Raw genomic sequence first — 11,638 nt, forward strand, 5'->3', positions numbered from 1 at the left:
TTTTTTAAAGAGTAAACCTAAAGTACTGACCCCAGTACATAGTTACAAAGTTTGAGTGTAACCTGGGATTCAGCCACAGTAACTTGAAAGTGCACATGGGTAAGAACTTCCTGTTTCCCCACCCTCCCAGCCCAGGAGCAAAAGGTTTATTTAGAAAGGAATTGAGCTATCCAGTGTCAATTCTCTCATTTGTGGTTTTAGCAGCTTGGATATACTAGAAACATAATATGGAGATTACCACCAAAGGCCATATGCCACGTATACATCACACATTCAGATGGTTGAGATGTTGACCTGGTTACTTTGCAGATGTTTACATTTTTCAATGATTTAGGTTTGCGTGCACATTCAATGAACATCTGCTGAGCATCTACACTCCCTTCATAAGGTTACAGGCAGCTCAGTGGGTAATGAGTCTGTGAAGGCATTATATGGGGCAGGGATGCAAGAATTGCCCACACAGATGCCACACAGGAAAGAGGGGACGGAGTTCCCAGCCGAAGGATAAGTCAGGAAGGGGTTTGGTGCATTGGGCAGCAGGTTGCCATCCCATGGGTGTTTGCCTAAGTTGGACCTTCCAAGATGGAATCTTCAGGACATGGGGTGCCCCTAGAGGACTGTGATTGTGGGGATTCCTCTTGTAGCAGTGTGAAAGCATAGGCTGGCGAGGGTGAGACCTCAGGTGGAGACTGTTGCTAGACTTTACAAGAATGGCAGTGAGGGCATGAACTTCAGCAGCAGCCATGGAAGAGAGGCCACGAGCCAAAGAAAAACTTACTAGCTGAGTTGGTCACATCTGAAGGTGCCAGGATGGAACTGCAAGAGAGGCCAAGAAAAGGAGTGTGCCATTACAAGTTGGCTGTGTGGTCATAGGACAGGACTAGAATGCTTCAGGATGATCATCAAATCAGTGTAGGTGAACCCAGGAGACAATGGAGATTGGAAAGTTGGTGTGGATATTCTGTGTGGTGCTTGGTTTTAAAAGCATGAACGGCGTGATATTATCCATGGACAAATAGCATGTGCATGGAAGTATTAGAGCATGGCCTACAAGAACTCCTTCCACTCTGAGAAGAGTGATTCCCAGGGTGGGAGAGAAAAAGTGGATTGGGGAGGGGTCAAAGAGGGCTTTTTTTTTTTAATGTACTCTGATTTTCAAATTATACATTTTAACATTTTATTTATATGGGTTTTTATGTGGTGCTGAAGATCGAACCCAGTGCCTCGCCCATGCTGGGCAAGCGCTCTACCACTAAGCTACTACCCCAGCACCCCACACAAACTTTTTTTTGTCTATATCTGTGTATTTTATTCCTTTAAGAAAGTCTAAAGCTAGATGTGGAATATGTAAACATGTTAGATCTGCCTGATGGGTGTCTGTCCTACTTTGTCTTATAATTTTTTGAAGGGTGCTAATGGCCGTCCTCCCAGAGGAGAGCCTTGTATTGTCCTTAACAGCTTTTTCCAGGCTGTGTCTCATGGGACTCGCAGAGACGCCAGGCTGTGCCACTCTGCTTCCAGCGTCATTGTTCGCAGGTAGTCACCCAGGTACGGGGATCCTTTTCTTTGAAAGAAACCAGAGCTCTTGGGGATGTCTCTGTCCTCTGTCTTCCAGGAGCTGCATGGGATGTGGCGGGGGCGGTGTGAGCCAGAGGCTGGGTGAGCCCGGATTGGAGCATGGGTAGGTGCACTGTGCAGCACCATGAGAGTAATGAGTCTGTCCCAGGTTCAGTACTAGGCATATTTATAATGTTTCCTGCTTTTTATCCATTGTGGGTCACTTCAGTAGCCCAAGCAGAGTTAAAGTGTGTGTGACCAGTGTGAAACAGCAAACCTGTGGTTTGGGCTGCCTGTACTGATCATTCAGAAGACATTTATTAAGCTTCTGCTGTATGGCAGGGATACTGCCTGTGTTCTGGCTGAAGGCATTCTGACTGCTCCTCGCAGCACTGTGGACATGAAGTTTTCAGCCGTTCGGAGAACTTGGGTCAATGAGACATGCTCAGCCACTGAGAGGGCAGGCTTTGGCAGACCTGGCACGAATCCCAGCCTGCCCCTTGCCCACTTGAACAGATGGCCTGACCTCTGGGAATTGGTGACAATTCCCCATCAGGTTCGTGAGGGTCAGTTGAGGCCACGTGTGGTTAGCCAGAGCCTGGCCTTCCGTTGTACAGTGGCAGGAGTGTCCTGTCACCATTTTACAGATGAGAAAATTGAGGCAAAGAGAGAGTGGAATTTGTCTTATAAAACTTATTTTTAGCCTTAGAAGTCAGGATAGCAGTTCCCTCGGGGAAGGAGTTGGGGTGAGAGGTTGGCACCCAGGAAAGGACATGAGGGAGCATCTGGGTACTGGAATGTTTTGTTTCTCAACCTGGGTGGTGAGCATGTGGCTGTATTCATTTTGTGATAATTTGTGTTTTATCAGAGCAAATGTTTACCTTTAAAATATTTCACCTGAGCACACATTTTATAGCATGAGCCAAGTTTGAAACCACCTTCTCTGTGACACCACGCGACTTCCCTGACAGCTGTTAAGACTGTGCACTCCACAGTCTGAACTGTAAAGAAGGACCCCTTGAGCAGTTGCCCAGCTTAGTCTCTTTTTCTGTTGCCACAAAACCCATAAAAGGATCATCGTATAGACCCTTGGTCTGTTTTCTGTTGCTATAACTAAACGCCACAGACTGGGTGATTTTTAAAAAATAGAGGTTTACGGAGCTCATCGTTCTGGAGGCTGGCACCAGCATCTGACGAGGGTCTCCTTGCTGCATCATAACATGGTGGAGTGTTTCACATGGTGAAAGAGCTAAATCTGCTAGCTTGGGTTCTTTTCCTCACAGATCCACTAATCCCATCATGGTAGCTTCATCTTCCTGATTTATCTAGTTCCCTCCCAGCCCCACCTCCAAATGCCATCAGCTGTGAGGAGAACATTTCCAAATATTAATTTAGGAGAACATACTCAAACCATGGCAGTCCCTCTGGAGCAGCTTTTCCCAGTGGCTTCCTGGATCGGTGGTCACTGGCCTGGCGGCATGGAGGGATCTTTGGGTCCAGAGGGCAGCCATGCCTTACATTTTATGCCCCCCAACAGGTACAGACCGGCCTGGCATGCTCTGCAGTTTCCGGATCCCTGGTGCCTGGTCCTGTGCATGGTCCCTGAATATCCAGGCAAATAACTGCTTTAGTACTGGTGAGTTCCGGCTGCCTCACCCAGTGCCCTGAGTCGGGGAGTGCACTTCAAACCCCATCCAGCAGTCCCTCTCCCTAGAGTGCCAGGGACTCTTGTCTCATCAACCCTTTTCCGTCTTTGCCAGGTTTGTCTCGGCGGGTGCTGTTGACCAACGTGGTGACAGGACACCGGCAGACATATGGGACCAACAGTGATGTCTTGGCCCAGCAGTTTGCTGTCATGGTTGGTTGGATTGGAAAGAGTGTCACAGGAAGTTTTCCCCACAGCCCAAAGTTTGCTGGAGTTGGATTCCCTGGTGTAGCATCTCGTCCTTCCTCTGTTACAGGGGGAAAAAGAGTGTCAGAAAGGATTAATGGGTTACTATGTGACTGTTTCTGAGCCGAGGGAAAGTTGGCTGATCCACAAAGGCCTGCCTAAGCTGGCTTTAATCAACTTCCTGTTTAAAAGAATTGTTAGCAGTTCTTGAGTATTTGGATTAGCCAGCAGGACAAATCATTTTCAAAATGTTGGGGCTGGGGATGTAGTTCATTCAGTGAGTAGAGCACTTACCTAGCATTTATAAGGTCCTGGGTTCCATCCCCAGCACCTCAGAAATAAAATGTGTAAATTCATACTGATTCTTAGCACTTAACTAGTTTCATATACAGTTTTCAAGTTATATATTTAAAAATGAAAATTTAAGCTGGGCACAGTGTCACACATCTGTAATCCTAGCAGCTTGGAAGGCTGAGTCAGGAGGATCTCAAGTTCAAAGCCAGCCTTTTGGCAACTTAGTGAGGCCTAATGAACTTAGCAAAACCCTGTCTCAAAGTAAAAAATAAAAAGGGCTGGGATATGGCTCAGTGGTTGAATGCTCCTGGGTTCAATTGCTGATTCAAAGTCCCAGTGACTCTAAAGGCTGAGGCAGTAGAATCACAAGTTCAAGGCCAGCCTCAGCAAGTTAACAAGGCCCCAGTAACTTAGCAAGATCCTGTCTCAGTATAAAAAGGGCTGAGGATTCTGCTCAGTGGTTACTGTTATTTCAAAGACTTTCCCTGTCAAAAGTGCCGGGCACAGGGGTGCACTCCTATAATCCCAGCAGCTTGGGAGGCTGAGACAGGAGGATTGCAAGTTCAAAGCCAGTCTCAGAGAAAAGCAAGGAACCAAACAACTCAGTGAGACCCTGTCTCTAAATAAAAAATACAAAATAATAATAATAATAGGACTGGGGATGTGGCTCAGTGGTTGTTCCTCTGAGTTCATCCCCTGGTACCCAAGGAGAAAAAATGTGCAATCCTTATTTAAAGAGGAGGGAGTCTGCTGACCTGCTGTAAGCAGTAAGTATAGAGTTGGCCATTCAGACCTCCCCAGCCTTCTGCCCTCTCATGGGGACCACACACCTCACCTGATCTCCACTTTCTACTCCATGCTCCTTGCCTTACTTTCTTGCCAAAGACCTTGTTGGGAACAGTGTACTATCACCTAAGGGGACCGTGGGACCACCTCCAAGCACCTGTGGGCTTCTCACAAGGACACTAGAGGAACATGGGGTCCAGTTCTTCAGCATTCTCACTGACCCAACTTTGCCACACCAGGGGCTGGGTTGGGGCGGGGAGAGAAAGGAAGACACGCCCTTCCCAGTCTCAGGGAGAGGTGTGTACAGCGGGCACTGAGCGGTGCCTCTCTCCACAGACTCCTTTGCTATTTAATGGTTCTCGTTCTGGAGAGATCTTTGCCATTGATCTGCGTTCTCGAAGTCAAGGCAAGGGCTGGAAAGCCACGCGCCTGTTCCATGACTCAGCAGTGACCTCTATGCAAATCCTCCAGGAAGAGCAATGTCTGATGGCATCAGACATGGCAGGAAAGGTAGGGGAACTCTGACATCCTGAAGCCCCAGGGGCTTCTGGCCCGTAACCCTGCCACACCAAGGGGTTCCAGGACACCAGGCAGGGAGAAGTTATAGGCTCTCCGGTGGGGAGTTCCTTTACTGCCCTCATGACCTTAGTCTGGCTTAGAAGTGAGAAAGAATCTTTGGTCATGTGACTTTGGTGGCTCAGGAGTTAGAGGTGCCGATCCTCATAACCTGAAGAGGCCACTGGAAACAACCTTGTGCTTCTTCCCACAGATCAAGCTGTGGGACCTGAGGACCACCAAATGTATAAGACAGTACGAGGGTCACGTGAATGAGTATGCCTACCTGCCCCTGCACGTACACGAGGAAGAAGGAATCGTGGTGGCAGGTAGGTACTCGGAGGAGGGGAGATTCCATCTCATCAGTATGTTAAGCAACAGAAAAGGGAAGTAAATCAAAACCAGAATTGCCTAATGAGGACTGTGGAAAGTGGGATAGGGACTGGAGGGGAGGTGGCGGCGCTGGGTGTTAGTAAGCAGCAGTTTAAACAGCCAGCATATGGACAGTGCCCTTGTCAGTGGGCAGACATCACTGTGATGGGCAGGTGAGGTGCAGCAAGACGGCAGCTGGAGGACCTGGGTTAGGGTGCAAGTCTGCTCATCAGGTCAGCGTATCCATCATGCAGTTTTGTCTGAAAACTTATTCCCATTCTTTCTAGTAGTGCCCTTTAACACCTTCCAGAATCAGTAGAATAGAAGCAGCTGTCTAGCTACCAAACAACTGTTCCTATAAGTACTTATTTCCCCTAAAACTTACTGTGACTAAGCAGTATCACTTTGTTAGAATTTTCTTATTATTCTCATCAACATCAACACTTACCTTTCTTTCTTTTTTTTTTTTTAATATTTTTTTAGTTGTTGATAGACCTTTATTTTATTTATTTATACCTGGTACTGAGAATGGAACCCAGTGCCTCACATATGCCAGGCAAGTGCGTTACCACTGAGTCCCAGCCCCAGCCCTTACCTTTCTGTAAGTTTTCATCTCAAAAGATTTTTCTGTGTGCTGGGTAACAGGGAAGAGCCAATTTTGTTTTGTTTGGCTTTGTTTTGCAGTACTAGGGGTTGAACCCAAGGGTGATGTACCACAGAAACATCCCTAGCTCTTTTTTTGTTTGTTTTTGAGACAGTATCTTGCTAAATTGTCCAGGCTGACCTCAAGCTTGCAACCCTCCTACCTCAGCCTCTTGGGTTAAAGGAATCACAGGCATATGCCATGGTGCCCACCATGAGCTAAACATTTAGAGAGAGACAGGTACAGGTAGGCCACTAACTGCAATGTAAACTGCACCCCGAGTTCATCCTTGACTGAGATGGCATCTATGGTCTTAGAGACTTGAGTGGTTGGTATGAAACCCGTGGCAACCAAAGGTCCACCCTCCTCCTCCTGATTTCAAGAAACATGATACATGTCTTGGCTGCCATAACCACTGTGTTAGTGTCAGATTGCGTAGAACTTAGAGCCCTGAAGACTTTAACCTGGATTATGAACTTGAACTGTTCAACTAGAAAAAACTCAGGAAAGAGCTATCATCTGGTTTGTCCCCAGGATGTAATGAAGTTGAGATCTTCCTGGCTAGCATTTCATAAAAAGGAAACCAGATTCCTTTCATAGACCAGGTGGGCTGGGCTCCCACTTGACCAGCCTCTGACACAAAGAGAAGCAGAATCCCCTCCTGAGAGCCAGGGTGCCTGCCGAGCCAGTGCAGCTAATCATGTTGAATACCTGTAAAATGGTTTTAGAGCACCATGGTGACTCATGATTTTGATATTAAAAAATACATACTAGGGGCCCGAGGTTGTAATAGAGCGCTGGCCTAGCACGTGTGAGGTGCTGGGTTCAATTCTCAGTACTACATTAAAAAACTAAAATAAAGGTATTGTGTCCAACTACAACTAAAAAAGGAATTTAAAAAAATACATACTAGAAGTAGAAATACATTCCATTAACACGTTTGTGTTTGGGTTCATATAAAATCACATTTGGTCCTGGTAAATCATGAGGAACTGGGATGTACCTGTAGGTAAGCTTATCCTTGCATTCTCTTGCTAACCTGCAGTGTGTCTTCTCTGTCTCTCAGTGGGCCAGGACTGCTACACAAGAATCTGGAGCCTCCATGATGCCCACCTGCTCAGAACCATACCTTCCCCATATCCCACCTCCAAGGCCGACATCCCCAGTGTGGCCTTCTCTTCTCGGCTTGGAGGCTTCCGGGGAGCACCAGGGCTGCTCATGGCTATCCGGCAGGATCTTTACTGTTTCTCCTACAGCTGATTCTGTAGGGATCCGCCTGCAAAAGTGTGGATTTGAATTAAAAGGAGTAAAGAGTACTTTATTTCCACTGCTGATGAGGGCTGACTTTTTTTTTTCCTCTTTTTGCTCCTGTCTTCTAATGAGGGCATTTCAAATGATGCTGTGCACACAATTTACATCCTTCATCCTTCTGGCTGCTAGGGGCAAGGTGCTAGGTGTTCCATATGAATACACTAATAAAGTTGTTACAGTGAAATTGTGGGCATACAGAGCTTGAAAGTCCTTTTCATAAAATAAAAGGTACCTACATCCTCTTCTTGTTGAAAGCCTTTAAATAGTTAGTTCCCTTTGGTCTTAAGGACTAAAGGAGATGGGTAGTAACTAAATTAGAGCTGCTGCTTTTACTAAAAGCCCTGTGGAGAAGCCCAGTGATGAGATTGGTGAATATGTGTAGTCAGTGCCTGGGGTCTCAGGAAGACCTGAGTGTCCTTGAAAAAGCCAACAGGGTCTCATCATTAAACATGATATCATTAAATATGGCCTGTTCAGTAGATCTCTGAGATTTTCCTTTTGTTAGCACTCATGCATTGGAAGGGAACATGGATCTCTTTAAATGCTAGTTTTAAAGAGTCCTTAAAGTGCCTTTATTGAAACACCTTCCAGAATGTAGGGGATAGCAGCTTCTATTTTTGTTATAGCAACTTGAATGTCAGATTCAAGGACCCAAGGTCAAAGAAGATCCATTTTGACTTTTTGTGATTTCAGAGCTGTACTTTGTGAAATGTTCATACAGCGTTAAGAAGCCTTTCTACCAACCAATAAAGTAGGAAGAACTATGGTGTGGATGATACTTCTGATGACTGAGAGCTTGAGCTGCTACAGCAGCAATTTAGCCTCAATGAAGTCTCAGTTTTGTTTTTTTGGGGGGGTGCTGGGGATTGAACCCAGGGCCTGTGCATGCAAGGCAAGCACTCTACCAACTAAGCTATATCCCCAGCCCTCTAAGATCCTGGATAAGAGAAGAAACAGCTGAGACCAACTTTAGTAACTGTGCTGGAGAGCTGCCCTCTGCCCTCAGGCCCATCTGGCCTTCAAATGCACGCCTCAGGAGACTGACCTCCGAACTAGAGGGCTCCCTGAACCCCAGAGGCAGGGCAGGTCAATGAGTGGGAAGAATCAGCAGGAATGCAAAGGGCAAGAGGACATCAAGTGGGCTTGTTCATTCCCTGGCTCCCTTCCTGTTGGACTGTGGGGTGGTTGTGACCAAAGGCCACAGCTTCATTTGGAACATAGCTCTTATCCTCTTGAATGTTCCATGTACTTCCTGCCAGAAGCCTCATACAGCTTACAAAGAACCAAAATCCAGAAAATGGGTGAGAATATCAGACTGGTTATGTAATAGTTGAACTATAGGTTGTAATATTTTTAGTGTCTCACATTTTATAAGGAACTTATCCCTAATTGATTTGATCCTTATAATAACCTAGAAAGGAGGCAGGAAGAAAAATAGTAGTAATAAAAAGTTAGCATCATTTTACAGACAAACCAGGGTTCAGGCTAGTGGTATAGCTCAGTGGTAGAGCATGTGCTTAGGAAGCACAAGGCTCTGACTTCACTTTAATCAAAGCTGTTCCAATATTAACAGTACTGTTCAGAGATCATGATCTCAGAAAAGGCACAGTAATCACAAAGAAGCCCAGAGCAGCTAGAACTGAGGTGACTTATTGGCTAGGAAATCCACTTAGGCTCTTTTAGTTGTCCTCTCTTCAGGACATTGAAGGGAGTAGACTAAGGATGGGACCAGCGCCTTAGAGATTCAGGCTAGAACTAAACGTGTCAGCATGATAATGTAGTACTGAGGCTTGTCTTTTAACAGTAAAATGGCTCTGGTCAAATGTAGTACCTGAGTCTGAGATGTTTTGTTTTTTTGACCTGGGATTGAACCCCAGGGTTGCATAACCACTGAGCCACACCCCGAGGTTGATTTTTATTTTGAGAAAGGGTCTTGCCAAGTTGCTTAGGGCCTCACGAAGTTGCTGAGGCTGACTTTGAACTCAAGATCCTCCTGCCTCAGCCTACCAAGCCATTGGGATTACAGGCATGTGCCACATCGCCAGCCCTTGTGATACTTAAGTTTAATAAAATTTTTAAAAGGCACCAGGCACAACTTAATAAATGCAGATTGTGTACAGTGACTAAAAATAATTCCATTAATGATGAGAATACACAAGCTGATTTTCACTGAGTGACGGTAGTTCTGAAGCTGAAGAAACAAATATGGTAGCAAAATTACCATTATATCAGGATTTTTTAACAATTGGAACTTAGCTCTTGTGGTATATACTAGACCAACTTGATTACTGTCCTTGTCATAAAAACCTGAGGACAACAGGAAAGTTTATAGATACAAAGCTAAGCCCACCTGTGACAACAGTAGAAGCCTTGGCTTTTCAACTTTCCCCTTTTGAAAAGACCCTGTTCTTATCGGGAAGAGAATTCATAATCTGAAGAGGAAGGAAAAATTGAGGGGAGAAGTTTCACAGTGCCATGGCCACAGGCCTGCCTGGACCCAGGTGACAACTCAAGTCCTACTTGCCAGGCAGTTTGGCCTCTGAACCTCTTTGAGCAAGTGTCTCCTGCAAGACATGAACATGAACAAGGGCCTGCCTTCCAGTATGATTGACAAACCGTCAACCTCATAAACCTCCCAAAAGTGCCTGGAAGAGGCAACTAATCCAATTCCCAAATAATTCAACCAGCCAATTAAACCCAATGGATGTGTGAAGCTCTCACTGGGTCCCACTGCTTAGGCCACTTAGTTCAGCCACACAAGATTAAACTTGTAGGGCTGGGGATGTGGCTCAAGCGGTAGCACACTTGCCTGGCATGCGTGCGGCCCGGGTTTGATCCTCAGCACCACAGACAAACAAAGATGTTGTGTCCGCCCAAAACCAAAAAATAAATATTAAAAAAATTCTCTCTCTCTCACACTGTCTCTTNTATTTATTTTTTGGCGGACACAACATTTTTGTTTATTATGTGGTGCTGAGGATCGAACCCGGGCCGCACGCATGCCAGGCGAGCACGCTACCGCTTGAGCCACCTCCCCAGCCCCAAGCCATGTTTCTTAATCTGGGTGCTGGTTGGTTTTGTGGTGTTGAGTTGGAGAAAATTAAGGTGAGCCAGTTTTTCCCCTCCTTTGCTTTCAGCCTGCATTTACCTCATTAATTTGAGACTGGGATTGCGACTAGGAAAAGAATCTCCTACTTGACACTGGTACCCTTCTCCTCCACTGATTGGACTAGCATAAAAAGGGACTTTTTCTGTGCAATTTCTATTAAAGAGCCTTATGAAGGTTGATGGGCTAGAAATGTCACGACCACATGGCTCAGCATTCACATGCTCAGGGTTAGGGGTGCTCCAGCTTGACGACAGAACTGCTGACCAAGTCTAATGGGGTCACCACCTTTCACCTCTTCTCCTCAAACCCTCCCTAACCTGCCCTACTCATCCAAAAAATGAGAGAAGTGTGGAAGGAAAGAATAAATGAGGGAAAGAACAGGAACAAGGAAGAGGAGAAGGGACAGACAAGTGTCAGTGGCCATCAAAAATGGGGAGATGGTAGACGACACAGGAATCAGATGAAGCCTGGGAAGTTCCACATTAAAAGGTCACTAATAACTCCTATATTAAATCTTGACATTGAAATGAGGAGTAACACCCAGTCTTTTCTGAGAGAGGATTCCCCTAAGACCCTGGCATGATGGCTACCAAAGTTGAACCCAGAGAACCCAAGTAATTAAAAAGCTGCTGCCATTGAGCCACACAATCCCCCACTTGGTGCCCAGCTGGCCTAGCTCAGCCTTACTACAGCTATCCCCTGCCTTCACTTAACCTCCACACTGCTGTGACAAGGCCTGAGGAACTCTGTGGTCCTCTAGTCCCTAAAAAGTTCTGGCCCCAGAGGGCAAACTGATGTGGGGCAAGTTGTCTTATCTGCCCAATAGCTGGGGAAAAACTGTCATTTTGAGATTAAAAAACCAGTCCATAAAAAAAAAAAAATTATAAAAAATAAATAAAAAACCAGTCCGTGTGATAATGGTTTTGTGGTATTTGCTTATACTTTTTCTAGGGAAAAGCACTTATTTGTCAGAGTAACAAGCAACCATTTGCAGGCAGCACTACCACTCCAGATGTATGCCCCTCGCTTTGTGACTGCTCTGCAAGCCACCAGATACTTTCCCATCAACTGGAAAAAGATTTACTGATGGAATTAGAGGAAAGAATCAGCACAGTCCATG

At 45.8% G+C, this 11,638-nt stretch overlaps 1 protein-coding gene across 5 annotated transcripts in view; it reads left to right on the forward strand.

The window, feature by feature from the left end:
* The window catches only part of Dcaf4 (DDB1 and CUL4 associated factor 4), a 23,490-nt gene extending 16,060 nt beyond the window's left edge, over positions 1–7,430 (forward strand). For 4 of the 5 annotated variants that reach the window (XM_048798918.1, XM_015493560.2, XM_048798919.1 and 1 more), the window contains exons 9-14: positions 1,469–1,548; positions 3,095–3,193; positions 3,318–3,415; positions 4,865–5,038; positions 5,298–5,412; positions 7,165–7,430. In XM_048798918.1, coding sequence (XP_048654875.1) covers positions 1,469–1,548; positions 3,095–3,193; positions 3,318–3,415; positions 4,865–5,038; positions 5,298–5,412; positions 7,165–7,358 — 760 coding nt within the window. In that variant the 3' untranslated portion in view covers positions 7,359–7,430. The remainder of the gene's footprint in view (positions 1–1,468; positions 1,549–3,094; positions 3,194–3,317; positions 3,416–4,864; positions 5,039–5,297; positions 5,413–7,164) is intronic. The other variant, XM_048798920.1, reaches the window with a different exon arrangement.
* The last annotated feature ends 4,208 nt before the right edge of the window (positions 7,431–11,638 follow it).

The sequence above is a fragment of the Marmota marmota genome, unplaced genomic scaffold (assembly GCF_001458135.2).
Source record: "Marmota marmota marmota unplaced genomic scaffold, marMar, whole genome shotgun sequence".
Classification (NCBI taxonomy): domain Eukaryota; kingdom Metazoa; phylum Chordata; class Mammalia; order Rodentia; family Sciuridae; genus Marmota; species Marmota marmota.